The sequence below is a fragment of the Mycteria americana genome, chromosome 1 (genome assembly GCF_035582795.1).
Source record: "Mycteria americana isolate JAX WOST 10 ecotype Jacksonville Zoo and Gardens chromosome 1, USCA_MyAme_1.0, whole genome shotgun sequence".
In the NCBI taxonomy this organism is placed as follows: domain Eukaryota; kingdom Metazoa; phylum Chordata; class Aves; order Ciconiiformes; family Ciconiidae; genus Mycteria; species Mycteria americana.
In genome coordinates this window covers 202,552,735-202,569,874 of record NC_134365.1, presented here as the reverse complement: position 1 = coordinate 202,569,874, position 17,140 = coordinate 202,552,735, and the positions used below count along the sequence as shown (strand labels likewise).

General features: G+C 43.6%; 1 protein-coding gene across 1 annotated transcript; it reads left to right on the top strand.

Annotated features, from left to right (window-relative positions):
- Positions 1 to 1,028: 1,028 nt before the first annotated feature.
- Positions 1,029 to 11,118, top strand: IL17D (interleukin 17D). The gene is made up of 3 exons (XM_075490936.1): positions 1,029 to 1,184; positions 1,323 to 1,621; positions 10,667 to 11,118. The coding sequence occupies exons 1-3, from the start codon at positions 1,170 to 1,172 to the stop codon at positions 10,980 to 10,982; spliced, it is 630 nt and encodes a 209-aa protein (XP_075347051.1). The 5' UTR covers positions 1,029 to 1,169; the 3' UTR covers positions 10,983 to 11,118.
- The last annotated feature ends 6,022 nt before the right edge of the window (positions 11,119 to 17,140 follow it).

Below are 17,140 nucleotides of genomic sequence, written 5' to 3'. Positions count from 1 at the left end.
CCCAGAGTACTACAGATGCTCATTTTTGTGGGTTGTGCCAGAGATCCTGAATAGATTGCATTATGTGTCTGTTAAAACTACCGGTAAACCAGCACAGAATGGATGGAGAAGTCATTAGACGTGAGACTCACCTCAATCTCATTTAGATATGTACGATGCAAGTTTCTCACCTTCTGAAGTAGGTTTCCTGTTTAGTCAGTGGAGAGTGACATTGCAGCGGGTGTCTGCTGTAGGCCACCTCAGCAGGAAGAATGAGTAGATGAGGCCTTCCACAGACAGCTCGAAGCAGCCTCATGTTCACCGGCCCCGGTCCTCATGCGGGACTTCAACCACCCCAGTGTCTGCTGGAGGATCTACACAGCAGGGCTGTTTCTGGAGAAATAAGCCAGAGGTGCTAGCTCTGGAGCCAGGCACATTGGAGATCCCAAACCCCTACAAGGGACAGTGCCAATTGCTCCGCAGTGATGGAAGGAGTCCGGGCTGCAGCAATCCCCTCCACAGCTGCAGTTACATAGCCAGAGTTGTGCTATCTTCGGCCAGAAATCCCCACATATTTTCTCACCAGCCTTCACACCTTGGCTCCCAGCGGGCCAAAACCATCCTGGCTCTGCCTCAATCTCGTGCCCTGGGCCAGTGGGTCCCACTCGAGGCTCAGGGGCCCAGCAGGCCGCACTCGAGGCTCAGGGGCCCAGCAGGCCTTAGGAGAGCCCAGCTCATCTCCATGCCACGGATGTCGTGGAAGGGAGCGCTCGCCTCCTGACAGAGCAGAGGAGGGGACGGGACGCCCGCAGCCCGCGAGGGGCCCTGACACCCCCCAGGCCTGCAGGGAGAGCGGGCGGGTCACCCCGCGGGGTTGCTGCGACCGGGCCCGGGGCAGGAGGGCGGCTGGTGGCGGACCAAGCCCGTCGGTGCCTGCGGGGCTGTCCCCGGTGGCCGGGCGCAGCGGGGCAGGATGGCGGGGCCGAGCCGAATGCGGGACCGGCCGGCTCCCGGCGCTGAGCGCTCGCTTCCTCCGTGAGCGCCTAAAATGTTCCTGGCATGCGAGGCCAGGGGAGATGCAGTGAGGAGCGGGGCACTTTTCCAACAGCTCCTCCGCCGAGAGAGCCAGTGGCACGGCGCGGCTCCGCAGCCCGCCGCTCTCCTCGGCTTCCTCGAGCAGCCCGACCGCCATGCAGCGAGGCAGGGTAAGGGGCTGCGGGCCGGGGACCGGGCAGGGCGGCCCGGGGGGAGCGCCCCGACCGCCGGGCCGGGGGCTCCGCGGCGCGGCGGGTGTGGGGGGGGCGCGCCCGGTCCCAGCCCCGCTGACGGCGGCGTCGTTGCAGGTGCGGGCGGCGCTGGCGGCGCTGCTGTGCGCGGCGCTGCTCCCGCTCCGCTCGGAGGCCGTCAAGGCGCCCAAGCGGCCGGCGCGGACCCGGACCTGCGGCGAGCGGCCCGAGGAGCTGCTGGAGCAGCTGTACGGGCGGCTGGCGGCGGGCATGCTCAGCGCCTTCCACCACACCCTGCAGCCCGAGCCGCCGGGCCGCCAGCACAACGCCAGCTGCCCGGCCGGCGGCCGGCCGGCCGCCGACAAGAGGTTCCGGCTCCCCGTCAACCTGCGCAGCGCCTCGCCGTGGGCCTACAGGTGACTCGGGGCACCGGGGGGAAGGGGGGCTCCAGCCGCGTCAAGGGGCGACGCGGTGCCAGGGTCCCGGCGGGCTGAAGAGAGCCGGTTCGGCTGTGCGGGCCCCCTGCGCCACACCTGCCCGGGGCTTTCACCGCCTTTCCCCGCGCCGTGCCCTGAGGCTGGTTCGGGAGGCGCCGGTCCTGAGGGAAAGGTGTCGAAGTAGACGTCTAAATAGGCAGATACAACGTTAATATGTAAAAGCCGCTTGTGTGTGGAGTACGTCTAATGAGCAGAAGGAGAAATGAAAAATGAATGAGGTAGAGCTAGCTGTGAGATAGAGCTCCCCCCCCATCCGGGAGCACAGCCCAGGCCTCAAAAAGTCACTTCGGCAAATTGTCATATGTGAAGTTCACTCAGAAAAGGACCATCACCACGAACGCCCCTCCTGACTCTGTAGCATCCCCAAAGGGGCTCAGATGCTTTCCCTGAGATGTGACCCACAAACGGCTGGTTTCTAAAATGTATCAGAGAACACATCAATGTGTTCTTGTTACATACCAGCAGAGCCGTATCTTTGCGTACCCCGCTACAAACACTTCCAAGGGCTTGCTGTCCAGTTTGCTGTAGGAGCGTAGGCAAGGAATGAGTACTGCAGTTTTCCACATCTGTGTTTTCAACCTACGCTTTGCAAACCCCCCTCCCCTGAGGTGGAACGGGGGCTGACAGACTATTTTTAAGGGGGCTTTAAAATAACTAAGTAAAGTAAATCTGTTGTTAGGCAGGTTAATACACAAAACAAGGGTCTGCACTTCTGTAGGGAACTCTGGAAAAGCTTGGAAACTGCTGATCTAGAACACTAAACCCAGCGTGTCATCACATTCTCGCTATCAAGTCTTGTGGTAGTTTTGTCTGAATAAGACTGACAGAATTGGGTTCTCTGTTTTCAGCTTTCTGTAAAGACACTGCAGACAACAGGAAGCTAAAACAGGCACAAACTTGAACTGACTTTCTTGCTACTTTCTGTATGTTATCCTTTGTATATACCTTGATGCAGTTACTGTGTATTCAGCAAACTTAAATCTCTCCTTGTTAGTGATCTCCAATAAACATTTATTTTGTGGCATGGTTTTTGCCCGCTTTTAGTTTGAGAAGTAATCCTACTGAGAGAAAAATGGTTTATTTGCTCAATAAGTCTTTCATAAACAAAGTATTTTTAGAAATAGTATTTTTAGTAATACATTTTCTGTAAGCAGACTGAGAATTTTTAAGCTACCTAAGCATGCAAAAAGCAAGTATGATGAATGGAACACTTACCATTAGGCTCAGGTATTTTTTACGTTGGTTTTGCCAAATCCTAGTGCTGTCAGAAAATTGTTCTTCTGGTTTGAAAACAGTGCCTTCCATGCTCACATCTTGTTGGGCAGGTATTTATTTTCAGTTGGAGCTCTGTATAGGCTTACTTCTTAACAGAGAATCAGCTGCTATTTGGGGCCTGGCTTACAAAAAGTTTATTAAGAAACTGTAAATCCACTGTACTTTTCATCAAAATGTTTTCAAACAGACCATTGACCATTCACATACCAGTAACTTAATGACATCTCCAAGCTAGAAATTTAACAGATAGTGAAAAAAAAGTATTACACTGTTAAAGGCAAAATCTAAACTTATATTTAGGGGAAAAATTGTTTCTCTAGGGTGCAGAGGCCTGAGTACACTGTCTAGTTAACAGATCTCATTTACAGCTTTTTTTCTCGATTGCATTTTTGCTGTATCATTAGTGTGCAATGAGACAGCAACAGACACTACAAGATGTGTAATGAAAGTGTAAAATATAAAATTGCTCATTATGAACAGTAATGTGCATTCGCTATTACAACTTGCTATTTCATAGATTTTGAAGCCAGATAAAAGCATTACGAAGATCTGGTCTGATCTGTGGTGTTCACCCGGTTATCTTGGAAGCAAGCTCTCAAATCCCATTAGAGCTACTGCTTATCTTTTAAAGGACATGCAACTCTCCATTAAAGATTGCAAGTAATGACACATTATGTCTTGTCAATGGTTAACCAGTTTCACTTATACAATCCCAACAATTTCTTCTCCATGGCTGGGGTGTTAATCTGAAAAACTGCATACAGCTCTTTTCTGTAATACAGAACTTTCTTGACAAGCCTGCTTACATTTAATTCTTTTAATCTTTCCTCATAAATTGCTCCCCTTCACTCATTTGTTGCTGTCTCCTGAACTGCCTCCTGAATCACCAGAGTTGTTCTAGTAGTGAATGCCCAGAAATGAATTCACTGTAGGCAGCCCCCTCTTGTACACCCTGATAGGACACCCCTCAAAGCGTGAATTTGACTATTTGAAACTTGCCTCAAGATGCCTGCCCTGTTTCGGCGTGTCTCACAGACGTCCTGCTCTCCAACTTCTTTTCTGCCCCTAAAGAGTTACAGTGCAATTGATTTCTGCTCTATGCATAAAGGGTCTTTTTTCTTTTTGACCTGCGTTTTAATGTTGGAGATACCTTATGCTGTTTCTCTGTCTTCCTTGGTGTTGCAGCAGTTCCCATTGTTACCATCTGCAGATTTCATTAACATACTGTTTATACTCTCTATTCCAGGTCATTAATAATAAAGATATTAAGTCTGGCTCTACTTACCTTCCCCTGCACATCTCCCTAGGCACCTGTTCCCAGCTGTTTAACACTGCTTCTTGTAATTCCTCTGCTCACATGACTGTTCAGTTCAAGTCAACTGAAATTTTTTCATATCAGCATTTGTGAGAAAGAATCAAATATATTACTTAGAGATCTGTGTATAACATTCACCCTACTGCATTGCATATATCCAACTTTGGCATTCTATTTAAGTGTGGAAGAATTAGGTTTGATAGACTCAAAGTTCAGATAATCTTTGTGTGGCTTCTTTCCTTGTCTTTGTTCTATGCTTACTACTTATTTTCTATTACTTGGTCTTTAATTTGGTTATACAAAAATCAAGACTTACATCATTTTTGGCTTGCTACAACCCAGAGATACAGGAGTTGCACATGGATCGCACCACAGATCCATCTGGTCCACGATCCTGCTGCTGGCAGCAACCAACGGTTGGTATTTGAGGCAAAAGTTAGAGGAAGAGTATTAGTTCATCTGCCTGATACTGAAATTCCATCCTGATGGCCACAGGAGATCAGTATGTAAGGCAGAACACAAAGTTTAATCACCCAAATCGCTCTTCACCCTGCAGAGCTATAAAGAGACAGAAGAGTTCCCTGAAGTGAGTTGAGTGAAGTCTTGAGCATACTGGATTTGTTCAGCACTTCAGGAATTTGGTTAAGAATTACCAAGGTTTTTTAAAAAATAGAGCCAGCGGCAGAAGCTCTGCCATGAAATCATCATGCCGTGAAATCATCATGCTATGAAATCATCAGGTTGACTTGTGTGCCAATTTGTGACAGCTATCCAGGGGTTGCTTGTCCTTTCTAGTAGTAGTACATGGACAGTCAATGAAATCCAGAAAGCCTGCTTGTACAAGGAGGTACTGGCAAGGGCCATGATCCTTGGCTATTACTATGGTTCACAGTTGCTTCGCAAGAATTAGTGATACAGGCTGTCTTACCACCCACGGATCCCTGCCAACAGCACAGGATGGGTGTTGCTTGTTAAAATTTAGAGAAGCCATAAGCATGGCAAATCTTTACCAATGCAAGCTCAGCTCCAGAGATGCACACACAAGTTGCTCATGCACAAGAGCCTTTATAAAAAGGATTAATTTTAAATGGATGCCTAAATGTTTGCAGGGTCTGATCATAAAGCTCAGAGTAATGGTTGAAAAATCTGATCCCACTGAAGTCAACAGCGTGTTTACAGGTAGTGTTGATTTGTGATTCCATTTGTGGTGCTGCAGAGCACAGGTGCCATTCGTTAATCAGCTGTACACATCAGCTCTATTTTTATTCTCTGTTGTCTTAAGGTTATAATAACATTCATAGCTAGTTTGTAGGAATACATTCAGGGTCTTCTGCAAACACACTTCTGCACGAATTTAGCAAAAATTCTTTATGTATATTCAAGAAGTCATTCCCATTTCTGAATTTCCAAATCTCATGGCTTCTGTGTCTGTCTCTGGGGCCTAATCCTGTGTTTAGTAAGGGTTAATTTACAGAGATTTAACTTTTATTGTCAGTATTGATCTGATCATGAAATCCCACATTAGCTAGTCCCTCTCTCAAACGTTGCCCAGCCTGTTTTTTCTGCTTTTCAAAAACCAGTTTCCATTTATAAGCATCCTTGGTTTAGTGCTCATCTACATAAAATCTTAATAAAAGTACTACAGGCAAGTCTCTTTTTACTGGTAAAAGCCAAGCTTGTCTGCTTTTGAATAAAGTCATACAAGAGGGCTTTCCTTTAAATAATACTCCAATGATTTTCAAGAACTTTATCCAAGACATTTTCCAGGATTTAACATTATCATGTGGCACAGAGTGCATATCCCAAAGATGCAGCCAGGGGAAAGAATACAAGGGGACACAGAACTGCCATCCTTTTTATTTGAGTACATGTTTGTACAACTCTTCAGAAAAATCAGTTAGCACTAGGCTATTTTATGCAAGCACTGGACTTAACTACTTGTGTATAAAACAAACTAAGCATAATGTGAACAAAAGAACACCTGCTATAGAGAAATAAATGTCTTGCCAAGAGGGAAAAAAAAGTTGTTAGCTCTTAATCCTGTAAGTATTTCAGAGTGCAAAGTAAAGGGATGATGATCTGCTTATGAGACTTCTGGTAACATCCAGCTGTTAGCCTAGTGCTACACAGTGCTAAACAGTGATTTTTCCAAAGAGTCAGCTGTGTCTGCCTGCCTCAGCACAGCATCTGACCCACTGGATTTGGAAGCTTGGAAACTATGAAGTGATAATATTATTAAAAATACTACATATGAAAGTAGCAGTACAGGACAAGACAGATGAAGTCTTTGCAAGAGTTTTACTTCTGTCAGAAACTTTTCTCTTGAGTTTCCAGGCTTAGTACATAAACGGCAGGAAGTTTGTTTTTCACTGGGAGCTCTCAAAGCACTCATAGGCTCATAAGGAAAAGCAGCCTAGAACTAGTCACACTTCATTAGCAGTTCCAGTTCAGTACAAACCTACTTTTTGTTCCAGCAGATTGAAACATAGCAGCCCAGCATAGCTCACTGCTCCTGTCATATGTAAATCAGGAGCACTGGCTAGGCAGAGTTAGCCTTACGTACAGTAACCTGAGTTCACAGGACAAGGGCAACCCTCTGCAAAATGACTGGACTGTCTAGTTTGCAGCTGTGGCCACAGAAAATGACACAAGGATGCAGGGGATGCTTGGGTGCCAGTGGAAAGCTGCACTTCTCTGGTTCTCCACCACTCTTCCCAGCTGCTTCTGTTGTGTCCACCGGAGTTAGGTGCATCTTTCACTACTTAGAGGAAAGAGTCAGTGGGAGCTTGGAGTATGTGTTTTATCAAGTTAATTAACCTGATCAACTGTGTTTGCCCTGCTCTAGGAGAAGACATAAAAACATGACTGGTAGTGCTTGGAGTAATGGAGATGCATCAAACTACAGCAGCTGACGCTGTGGTCATTACATGCACAGGGTGATTATGTTCAATACATGAAAATGGAGGAAGCGGGTCACACAACTGCATTTATACAGCTGGGTTACTGGTGTTTGTTAGCAGTTCAGACCCAAATCAGGCTGAGTTGCCTAGAAAGATGAGAATGAGGCTTTAGTTCCTCTCTAAAGAGAATCAGGATCCTCTCTGATTCCTTCCAATCCTCACAGGATGGAGTAGAGACATCTACGGCAAACTTAGCAATACAAGAGATTTTTCTGTAGAAAACCACACCATCCTTCCAAAAAACCCCTCGTTTATACCTGACTTTTGCCACATGGGAATCCAGAGGGGAAGCTTGTTGTAGACCATGATTCCAGTGACAGTGTTCTCTTGTTATTAGTGAAAACTCTTATGTTTGCATCCAGAAGCATGTTCATGCTTTCCAGTAACATCATAAACCAGGTGCTAGAGATAATACAGTAGAGGAAATACCAATGACTTGACATATGGTGTGTTTAACAGTCCACCACTGAAATTATTCACACTTGAGTTTGAAATGTATCACAGGAGAAAAGCCTGTATTCCACTTTCTTCTCTTCTGCTGGCTACCACACATTTTATTTCACATTGGTGTGAGATCCTGTAACATGAGGGTATTTCCTGGGGAAAGTAAGCAAGTGTAAATGGGACAGAGAAGCTTTGCAAAAAATATCTGCGACATCACAGATGTCTGGCTGTGAGAGAACTGGTCAGATTTTTCTGTGAGTAAAACAAAGTCCTTAAAAAGACAAAGAATCCGGATTATATGGCCATTGCAAAAAAAAAAAAAATGTCTCGTCTCTTTGATGACAGGATAATCAAGTTTGTGTTTGGCTAAAGCTGTGATTCCAGGCTTGTTTTAAACTGATAAACTGGTGGTACTTCTGAAAAGGGCAGCTCCCTTCTGCCCCCATCTGCAGCTGCTTGTTCACACTGGCTTGTTTGTGTAGGGCTCTGTGTATATGTGGCAAGACAGCTGAAGGACTAAAATCCAGCTTTTGATGAAGTTACATTTCAGTTGGATGAATTCCCAGATCAATCCTGTGACCAGAAGAATCAGCATCAACCCAGGGACAGAGGCAAGAGGGAGAGCCAGGCTGCCTGTTTTGGCAAGTGCAGATTTTGTTGACTAGAAGTGACTGTGCAATCACAGCTTAAGGCAGACTTACCTGCCCCTTCCACAGCTGAAATCTCTTCTCACCTCAGAGACCAGCTGAAAAGACAAAAGGCTAGCACTTTGCTATCCAAGGAAGTGGTACAAACCCTGGGAAACACAATTTAGGAATTACTTTAAACCTATTGCGGTTTTCAAAATCAGTTATTTTGAAACTGCTGTGGGAAGGGGACCATTGTATACTCAGTAGTTTGTATCATCCCATGAATAATTATATTGATGACAGGTATTTAATTTATTCATTTTTCTTATCTAATTGCCCCACTTCATCTACTCTGTGGTGATCCTCTCCTGATCCCAAATAGAGGATGGCTTAAAACCCAGTGCAAGAAGTTTTACTGTTTTTGCAGCACTTCTTATCACAGTAAACATTACAGGCTTGAACATTCTCTCTCATATCAAATCTTTGACTGTTACTCAGTTTTTTAGCCTCAGCTGCTGTAATTTCCTGGCCAAACATGGGAAATGATTGATTTAGTTTGCAAGAAAAAAATGCTCCGCTTCACTGTTAGGAAAACTTACCAAGTAAGGAGGTGGTGAAATACTGCAAACAGAGCCTCTGGGCAGGCTGGGGAACACCTCTGAAGGTTTTTAAGAACAGGCTGGACAAACATGGGCAAATACATCTGAGTTTGCCTGATGGAGGCATTTGGACTAGGTGACCTCCCAACATGTCTTCATGCTTTCTGTGTGCCAGTAACAGCCTGTACGATGCTTCTGCTGTGCACCGTGTGTAGGTCTAACCGTCTACTGTGCGAAAGTAGGAGCAGGGGGCAAAGGGCAGAAAAGTGTTTTCTGTTAGCTGACGGGTGGGTAAGTGCTTCTGATAACGTACTCAGGGTCAGCATCCTCCCAAAGAGGGGATGGGCTCTGCGGGAGGAGCACCGAGAGGTGCCTGGCAGTGCTGCTGGGCTGAACGCTTCTCCAGCCAAAGAGGGCCCTCATCCCTCTCCAGCTGGACAGTGCAACCATTGCTGAAGCAGGGGTAGTTTTGTAACAGTGTGAGAGCAGAAGGTGATCTGGAGGAAGCTTTCAGGTACAAAGAGGACAGCTGGCATAGGAACTAAACATATTAAAAAATCCTCTTTTTCTGGAGGTGCAAACATCTTTTCTAGAATAATGACACACAGTTGTAATAATGTGCAAGTTACAGCCATGTCCAGTGATTATTTCCAGTATAAGCAGGAAAAGCGGGTAAAGAACAAAGCACTAAATACATCACTACCACAATAAGCAGTGTGGCTACACACTCCAGTACATGTACTGCACTGTGTACTTAGTCTTTTATTGCAAAAAACAAGCAGACTTTATCAGCTTTTACTCTCTTTGCTAAACGCAATGGCTATAGGTCAGCCAGGATCTGTATGACTTGAGACCATAATATCACATCTTTGTTTCTGTGTCCAACAACATCCAGAGAGGAATGCTGGAACTTGGACTTTGTTGGTCCAAGCTGTACTTAGGATACAAGCTTTCCAGCTCCTGCTGATCAGGAATTTCCAGAGACAGGGCATTAATAAGCAAAAAAAAAGGGTCAAACAACAAACTGTAAGACAACAAAAAATAGAGGCTATACTCTTGAAGCTCTGGGGCAATGCTTTACTTCAAAATGTAGCAAGAGAGAACATAAAAAACATTAACTTTGCAGTTTATCTCAGTATGGGCATGCAAATGTTACTCTCTTCTGGTTAGAGGAAGAGACAGTGGAGGTGAATTAGAGAAATAAATACAGAATTCTGCTTTCAAGAGGAAGGCACCTTTATAACCCCAAGTATACTAGGGAGCAAAAACTATTGCAGAAATAATAGTACAATTTAATTCTATTTAAATTATAAAATTTTAAAACATCATGTCATAGCTTCAACAATGATAATGTTAACAAGGATTTGTACCAATTTTTGAAGAACTCAAGGCAGATCAAAAGTTTGGAAATGCCCAAGTGTACTTTTTAATGCTCTATTTACTATTTACTCTATTTAATGCTCTATTTATTATCCAAAGTGCAAAACTTACTCTGCTTAAACCCCTGAATCTCACATTTTAGAAAGCCAGTCACTGATCAGTTCTATAAGTTCTTAATGTTTTTTCTTTACACTTTACAAATAAGAAGCCAGACAGCAACAGCTACAGCTATTTTTCCTGTCAAAGAAACCAAAAACATTATATAAATGTTTACGGTCAAATCACATTATAATAATATTTTCCAGATGAATATATCTATTTTTAGAGATACTAATGAATCTTCATTATTTGCTTCCCTATAGAATTTCGTATGATCCCACAAGGTATCCTAAATACATTCCTGAAGCATACTGTCTGTGCAAAGGCTGCCTCATGGGAATCTTTGGCGAGGAGAATTTTCACTTCCGCAGCACCCCTGTGTACATGCCAACAGTCATCCTCCGTCGCACATCATCGTGTGCTGGGGGCCGTTACGTCTACACAGAAGATTACGTTACTATCCCAGTGGGCTGCACTTGTGTACCTGAGCAAGAAAAAGAGGCCGAAAGCGTAAATTCCAGCATAGATAAGCAAGAAATGAAGTTACTGGTAAGCCAGAACAAGCCATCATCAGAATGAAGAATATATAAAGAGTCGTGTTACAGTATTGGCTTCACATCATCATTTCACCACCTCAGGAAGCTGCACCACAGCACTAAACATGTTGACTTACCCTCTTTTTCTACTTACAGTTATTTCAGTTATAAGATGGAAAGTTTTGTCCAGTCACTCAGATCATTAGAGATGACAATTCATATTAAGAACTTCTTTAGTTCACGTGAGTATTTGTTGCAAATTCCAAAGTAGCTTTTTTTTTTTCTTAGAGCAGAACATTTTATCCTTGCTTATTCACAGTAAATTTTAGAAGATGATGCAACTGTAAGACATGCTAGCTATTACTATAGCAGACTACTGGTTGTAGATATTTTTAAGGAATCTCTTATACTCTACTTTTAAATACTCTGATATAAAAATCACATCGCTGCCATACATGTGCCAAATCAGCAGTTAAAAGGATAATTTATCAGGCTGGGAGAGCCTTCCTTTATACTGCATATCTCAACTCCAAGCAGTGTTCTTGGCTGTTACATCTTTGGCTGTTTATACACTACAGCAAGGAAACCTTTGCTGAGTTTGAGTCATTCATGCAACAATATTCTGTGAGTTTCCTGTTTTTAAACTTGCCAAATTGCTAAGGGTACAAAAGTTTTGAGAAAAAGCATGCTAGAATATTGTAAAACTGCAGTGGACTTTTCTGATGTGGACTAAGTCTAATTATACAGAAAATATCAATTAGAAAAAACACAGTTTGGGTCCCAAGAATTCTGTATTAGATTTCATTCATCATTAACCGCTTAACTGTTTCTTGTGACAAAACTGTATTCTGTACAGTTGAAATGCCAAAACCTTTTTCATGTTAGGAGAAGAGATTCCCCATTAAAAAAAAGTAAGTACGAAGGATAGGTTTCATCTCAGGTACACTGCAGATGAGTAAACAGGCTAGCTCTTAACTTCTAGATGCTACAGAGGTCATTGAGGTGAGTCCCAGCCAACCCAAACTTGTTAAATCCAACTGATTCATACAATTAGTATTACTCATTTTTTCCCGATGCTACACGTAACAGACAATCACCTGCAAAAGATGCTAGTCTGCAGAAGAGCAGTCTTCCATCTTTGCAGCTTACAGGAACTTGATGGCAAGCCCTAACCAGAAACCCTAGATAGATACACAAGAATTTCCAGAACAAGAGACTGAAGGTTGACTCAGTCTGGTGAATGAGAATGAGGAATAACCAGGCATACCTTGCATGACCGTAAGTCCTCAGAGGGCCACAATCAACTAAGTTGATAAATCTCTGAATGCATGGCAGAGAATGTCTTTTGCAGTTGAAGGATCACGACTGCAATAGCATTACAAAAAAAGAATAAACACCATATGCAGCAATGTATTTGCTATATCAAGAATCTCAAAATTGGGCTTAATTCATAGCAGAGAAGGTCCCTACGCTACACAAATGCATGCTCCTTTGGAGTGTCCTTGGATAAAGAATGGAAAGACTGTGAGCTAAACAGAATTAACAAGTTAAATAGAGAATGAAAATCATATGACAACTCCTTGTCTTGGTGCATAATTATTGACTGTGCTCTTTATGACTCAGTCTAGTATAACAGTATTTTTATAGTGCAATCTGTATAGCTTCTTACAAAGCCTGAAACAACTTTAAGAACTCCAGAAACCAATAAAAGATTCCCATCACAATGTCAGATTGAAGTTTACAACCACGTTTCTTGTGCAGATGCTTTTCCACAATTCTGCTTGCTTTCTGTTCTGTGTTTCCTCAAACTGTGATGCTTCTATCTCAAGGGGATTCTCAAAGGAGGGTTCAAAGAGGTCATAAAGTGTTTATACTACTCAGAGAACAGCTAATTGCCTAGCTGCTGCCAGCAATTAAAGGTGGTTACCTGTTCCCTGGAGAATGTAAATACTTGCAGCAATTACAGCCACTTTTCCTTCCTCCTAATGTGGAAGAACTTCTCACCCTCTGAGAAGAGGGAAATGGTAATCAAAGACAGAGGGGCTCAAAAGGGAAGCAGACCTGCAAAACTGGAGAACCACTGCATTACATGATGCTTCAGCAGTCTAAGATCCTACGGTTTCACTATTAAATTATGGGGTTTTTTTCTCCACACACACACTTCAGGCAGGGTGATGTTGTACCTTCAGACTCCACAGCACAGAAAGCAAAGTCTTCACAGTAAAAGGCAGTAAAAAAACCCACAACAACAACAACAAAAAATCCCAGCCCACACAGCCCTTAACGTTTAGTAAATACCCAGAGAAGGGCTACCAGCTAAAGCTCTGGCTAAACACTGCCCTGCAGCAAAACTCATCTGTCTGCCCACGCACTTTTGTTACACAAATTTGTCTGCAACAAATTAGTTACTAAAGCACATGGATTTATTTGCATGATGCAGAGAAAAAACTCGTTTTCTGTTGCAACTCTCTTGCCCTGCAGGCATAAATTATGGAGTCCGTTTGAGGTTTTCAAGTAACTAGAACATGTTCTGGGAATTCCTGGGAGTCGCGGGCTAAGGTCAGGTAAACGGAACACAATCGGTTTCGCCAGTCCAGAAAAACAGATGCTTTAGCTTACATATAGCTTCAGGAATTGGATGACTGAAAGGAACGTGTTAGAGAACTGCAAAACCTCAATGGATCAATAGATTATGTATGTTGGCGACCTCCTTCTCGTCATACTGCAACAAGTGCAGAAAGCTTCCTATGGTTACAGGCAATGTCCTGTTATCTTACTCAGAAGCCCATTTTCCTTTTTTAATCCTCACCCTCTTCTGTCAGAGACTTTTTAGCTGAGCCAATTTGCTTCCCGATCCAGCTTTCCAGTTAGGTGTCTCTTAAAAACTATATTTATGTTTCAGTGTGAGCAACTGTTTGATAATAATTTGTTAGTGAACAACTTTGTTAATACTTATATCAAGAACTATTAGCTACACAAACATTTGTTAACCTTCAAAATATCCTTCCAGATATAAACCCTTGCCACATTACTCATGTGGAAAAGGTTGAGTATTAAATGTAGTTTGCATTTGTTTGGAATTTTTTTTTAAAAGAGATCATCACATTGTGGATTTATATCAGTTTAACTTCAACTGTGGTGTGACATTTTCCAGCTTCTAGCCCTTGCTTACAGCTGCTGCAGCCTTGCCTTTAATTTGCATGGGGGAGGGAGGGCTCATTGGAGTTGCTTCAAGGCTCACAAACTGTTGACACAAGGCAGACATGAAATGCCTCATTGAACCAACTCCAGGCCCAATAAATGCAAACAATTCAAAGCTGAAACTATCTGGCAGCTGCAGCTGATTTGAGAAAATTTTTGTTGTGCCAGGAAAATCTTTTTCTTCAATGAGGTTGTCCCTGGAATACATTAGGAGCCACAAAACACAGAACAATATCCTTGGTAAAGAGATTATTTTCTTCTCTGTAGTATCACTTAAGATTGGTTGGAAAATTTGTATCATTCAGGAAGGTTGAGAAAAGCCTGAGGTGCTAGTTCTGGTTTACTAGCCAGTCATTACATGAAGGTGTTTGTCTGAATAGGTGGAGGTCTACAGCTGCAAGTAAACATCAAATCACATGGGGGATCATGAACATGAAAGCAGCAAGGGGAAAAGGGACAAAGGCTATGATGTGCTCAGAAAGTATAAACACCCATTAATCTCGCTGGGATTAGGGAACAGCCATAACTACCTGGACTAGGGCACATGAGGGAGATCTAGTCAGTCCTACATGTTTTGCCGAGTAGTGGCATGAGCTACCACTTGGTTTTGCTGTGTTCCCATCTAAGGAGGCTGCAGGACACAAGTAGACCCGGAGCAGCAGCACAGCTCTGACACTGGCTGACGAGGGGCTTCTGCAACCCAAACCCAGCCGCCCTGTTTCCCACCTCACTGCACGGCACTGGGCCGTGCAGGTAACCAAAGGAGATTGACAAAACCAACCATCAGAGACACTTCCCACTTGCTCTGGTACAGAGGGCACGGGCGGAGGGCTGAAGGCAGCTGTGTGGTACAGAGACGGGCTAACTGTGCAACATCGAGCTGAGCGCAACACCATTTTTAATGGGAAGTGCAGATTAGATCTTAATGGGAGCAGCACCTTGGACCAGCATTTCTAGAAATGTTTCATTTGTCATCGGGGGTGAGGCGCAGGCAGCTGCAGTGTATTCTCTTCCACCTACAGCCATCAGCCTGTGCGCAAGACCCCAGGTTTCCTCTGCCAAGCGTCACTTTCATACTGACAGCAGGGCACTGAGATGTCCCGCTGCTGCACAGTGCCTGTTACTGCAGCCAAGAGGCTGCAGCACATACATACAACTCTGCAGTCATAAATGCCACTGGAAAAGTAGCATGGTGGTAACACTTCACCACAGTCTGTTCCAACAGAAACTCCATCCATGAGACATCCATCATAAAGCAAGCCAGTCGCCACTTGACGCTGAAGTTTTTTCATAATCCTATTACAGAAAGAAAGAGAGATTCTCCTGTCATGTAATATTTCTTAAAGTTACAGTGGTGGCACAAAGTACAAATTCACTATGAATTTCTGTGACTTGTAGCCTTCTCAGAAACACAGCTACTTCCTTGGAAACAAGTATGACAAAAATAGTTTACCTCCATCATTGATGAAGGCTATGAATGCCACTAGTCAAGCTCTGCTTGGGCAGCTGCCTGCACTCACCAGGCTTTTAAGAGGAAAGCCAATGGACAACGGGCTGCTCTGTTGAGTGCATCTACACAGATTTACATGTACCCTCATTTTCATAATCGTGCATCTTCACAGTGCCTCTTTTCAAAGCCGTCTGACCTACATGTGAGAAGTAGCAGTTATTTTCTTGGTGAACTGAATTTCTTGGTAAAACTGAATGGTGTACTTCTATTTTTTTTTAAGAAAGGTCTCTAATGAAGTTAGCAAAGTTGTCTTTGAATTCTGAGACAGAGAGCCCAACAACACATTTACCAAAATGAAGCAGACGACTGAAGGAATTAATAGCAAAGCAGCAACATAGGTGAAACTTGTATTTGAACAGCATGTTCTAATTTAGGTGGGTGGTGGGGGAGGAATATCATCCCTTCTGGCAATCATACCTGTCCCTCTTGAAGCCTCTACATAGTTAAAAATAAAGTTTCAGGAGTTACTTCATTGTCTCCATCTGCTTGGTGTGCAAGACACTGAGGTCATAAACATAAACCAGTTTACAATTGTGAAGTATAGATTTGTGCCAATACCTATGCATTTAACATTCTGGTTTGCTTTATTTTGAACCTGGCCACATAAAAGTAATGGCATAGCCTCCTGGAAAACAGCTAAACCCGGCTGCATGTCACCTGTGGGCGGTCATTTTTAGGGGGGATTCTGGCTTTACTGGGCTCAGCAGCAAGGATGGTTTCTGGAAAGGCAAAACTGTATCAGCCATGGGCTCACAGAGACAGTGAGAAGAGCCCATCTCCATTCTCCCTGTGAGCTCTTCCTCTGCTGCACTTCTCTCATTTTAACAAAACCTATTACCAGTCTGATAGAAACCAAGGCGCGTGAAAGACAAAGAAAACTGGTACCATGAAACTCAGGAACACTATATGGGGGAAGAGGGGGAAAGAAGCAGCAGATATAAAATCTGAGGAGGGAAAAGCCTTGGGAAGTGAACAGATCTCTTGGGAAATGGGGAAGAGAGCAAACAGTGGCTTGGATGGGTATTTATGAACCAGTCTTGTGTCCAGCTCAGGAAGCATGATTCTCTGAGCACTGAGAGAGGATTATATTCCATCTATGTTATTCCTCCTCCTTTGTTTACTCCACCAGATGGGAAAATCTGCATCCAAACAGCAGAAATGCACAGAAACATGAGTATTATCACTACCTTATTAAAAGACTTGTCTCACAAGCTTAATTAGGTTTATCCCCACCGCAAAATAAATTTCTTTATACTTCATTTTAGGTGCTTCATTTTGTAGATGCAGCATTTCTGTTAGCCTTTTACAGAATCCCAATATATAAATATGGCATATAAAGACAAGTACTTGTGTTTTGTTTAGTATATTTATAGATGATAAAACTGTTGAGTGCCTTGGAATTTGTGAACCAGCTTTCACTCAAAAATACATTAGTAGTGTAGTCAAAAGGTTAGTCAAAACTGGTTTTAAAAATTTCCAGTTACCAAAAA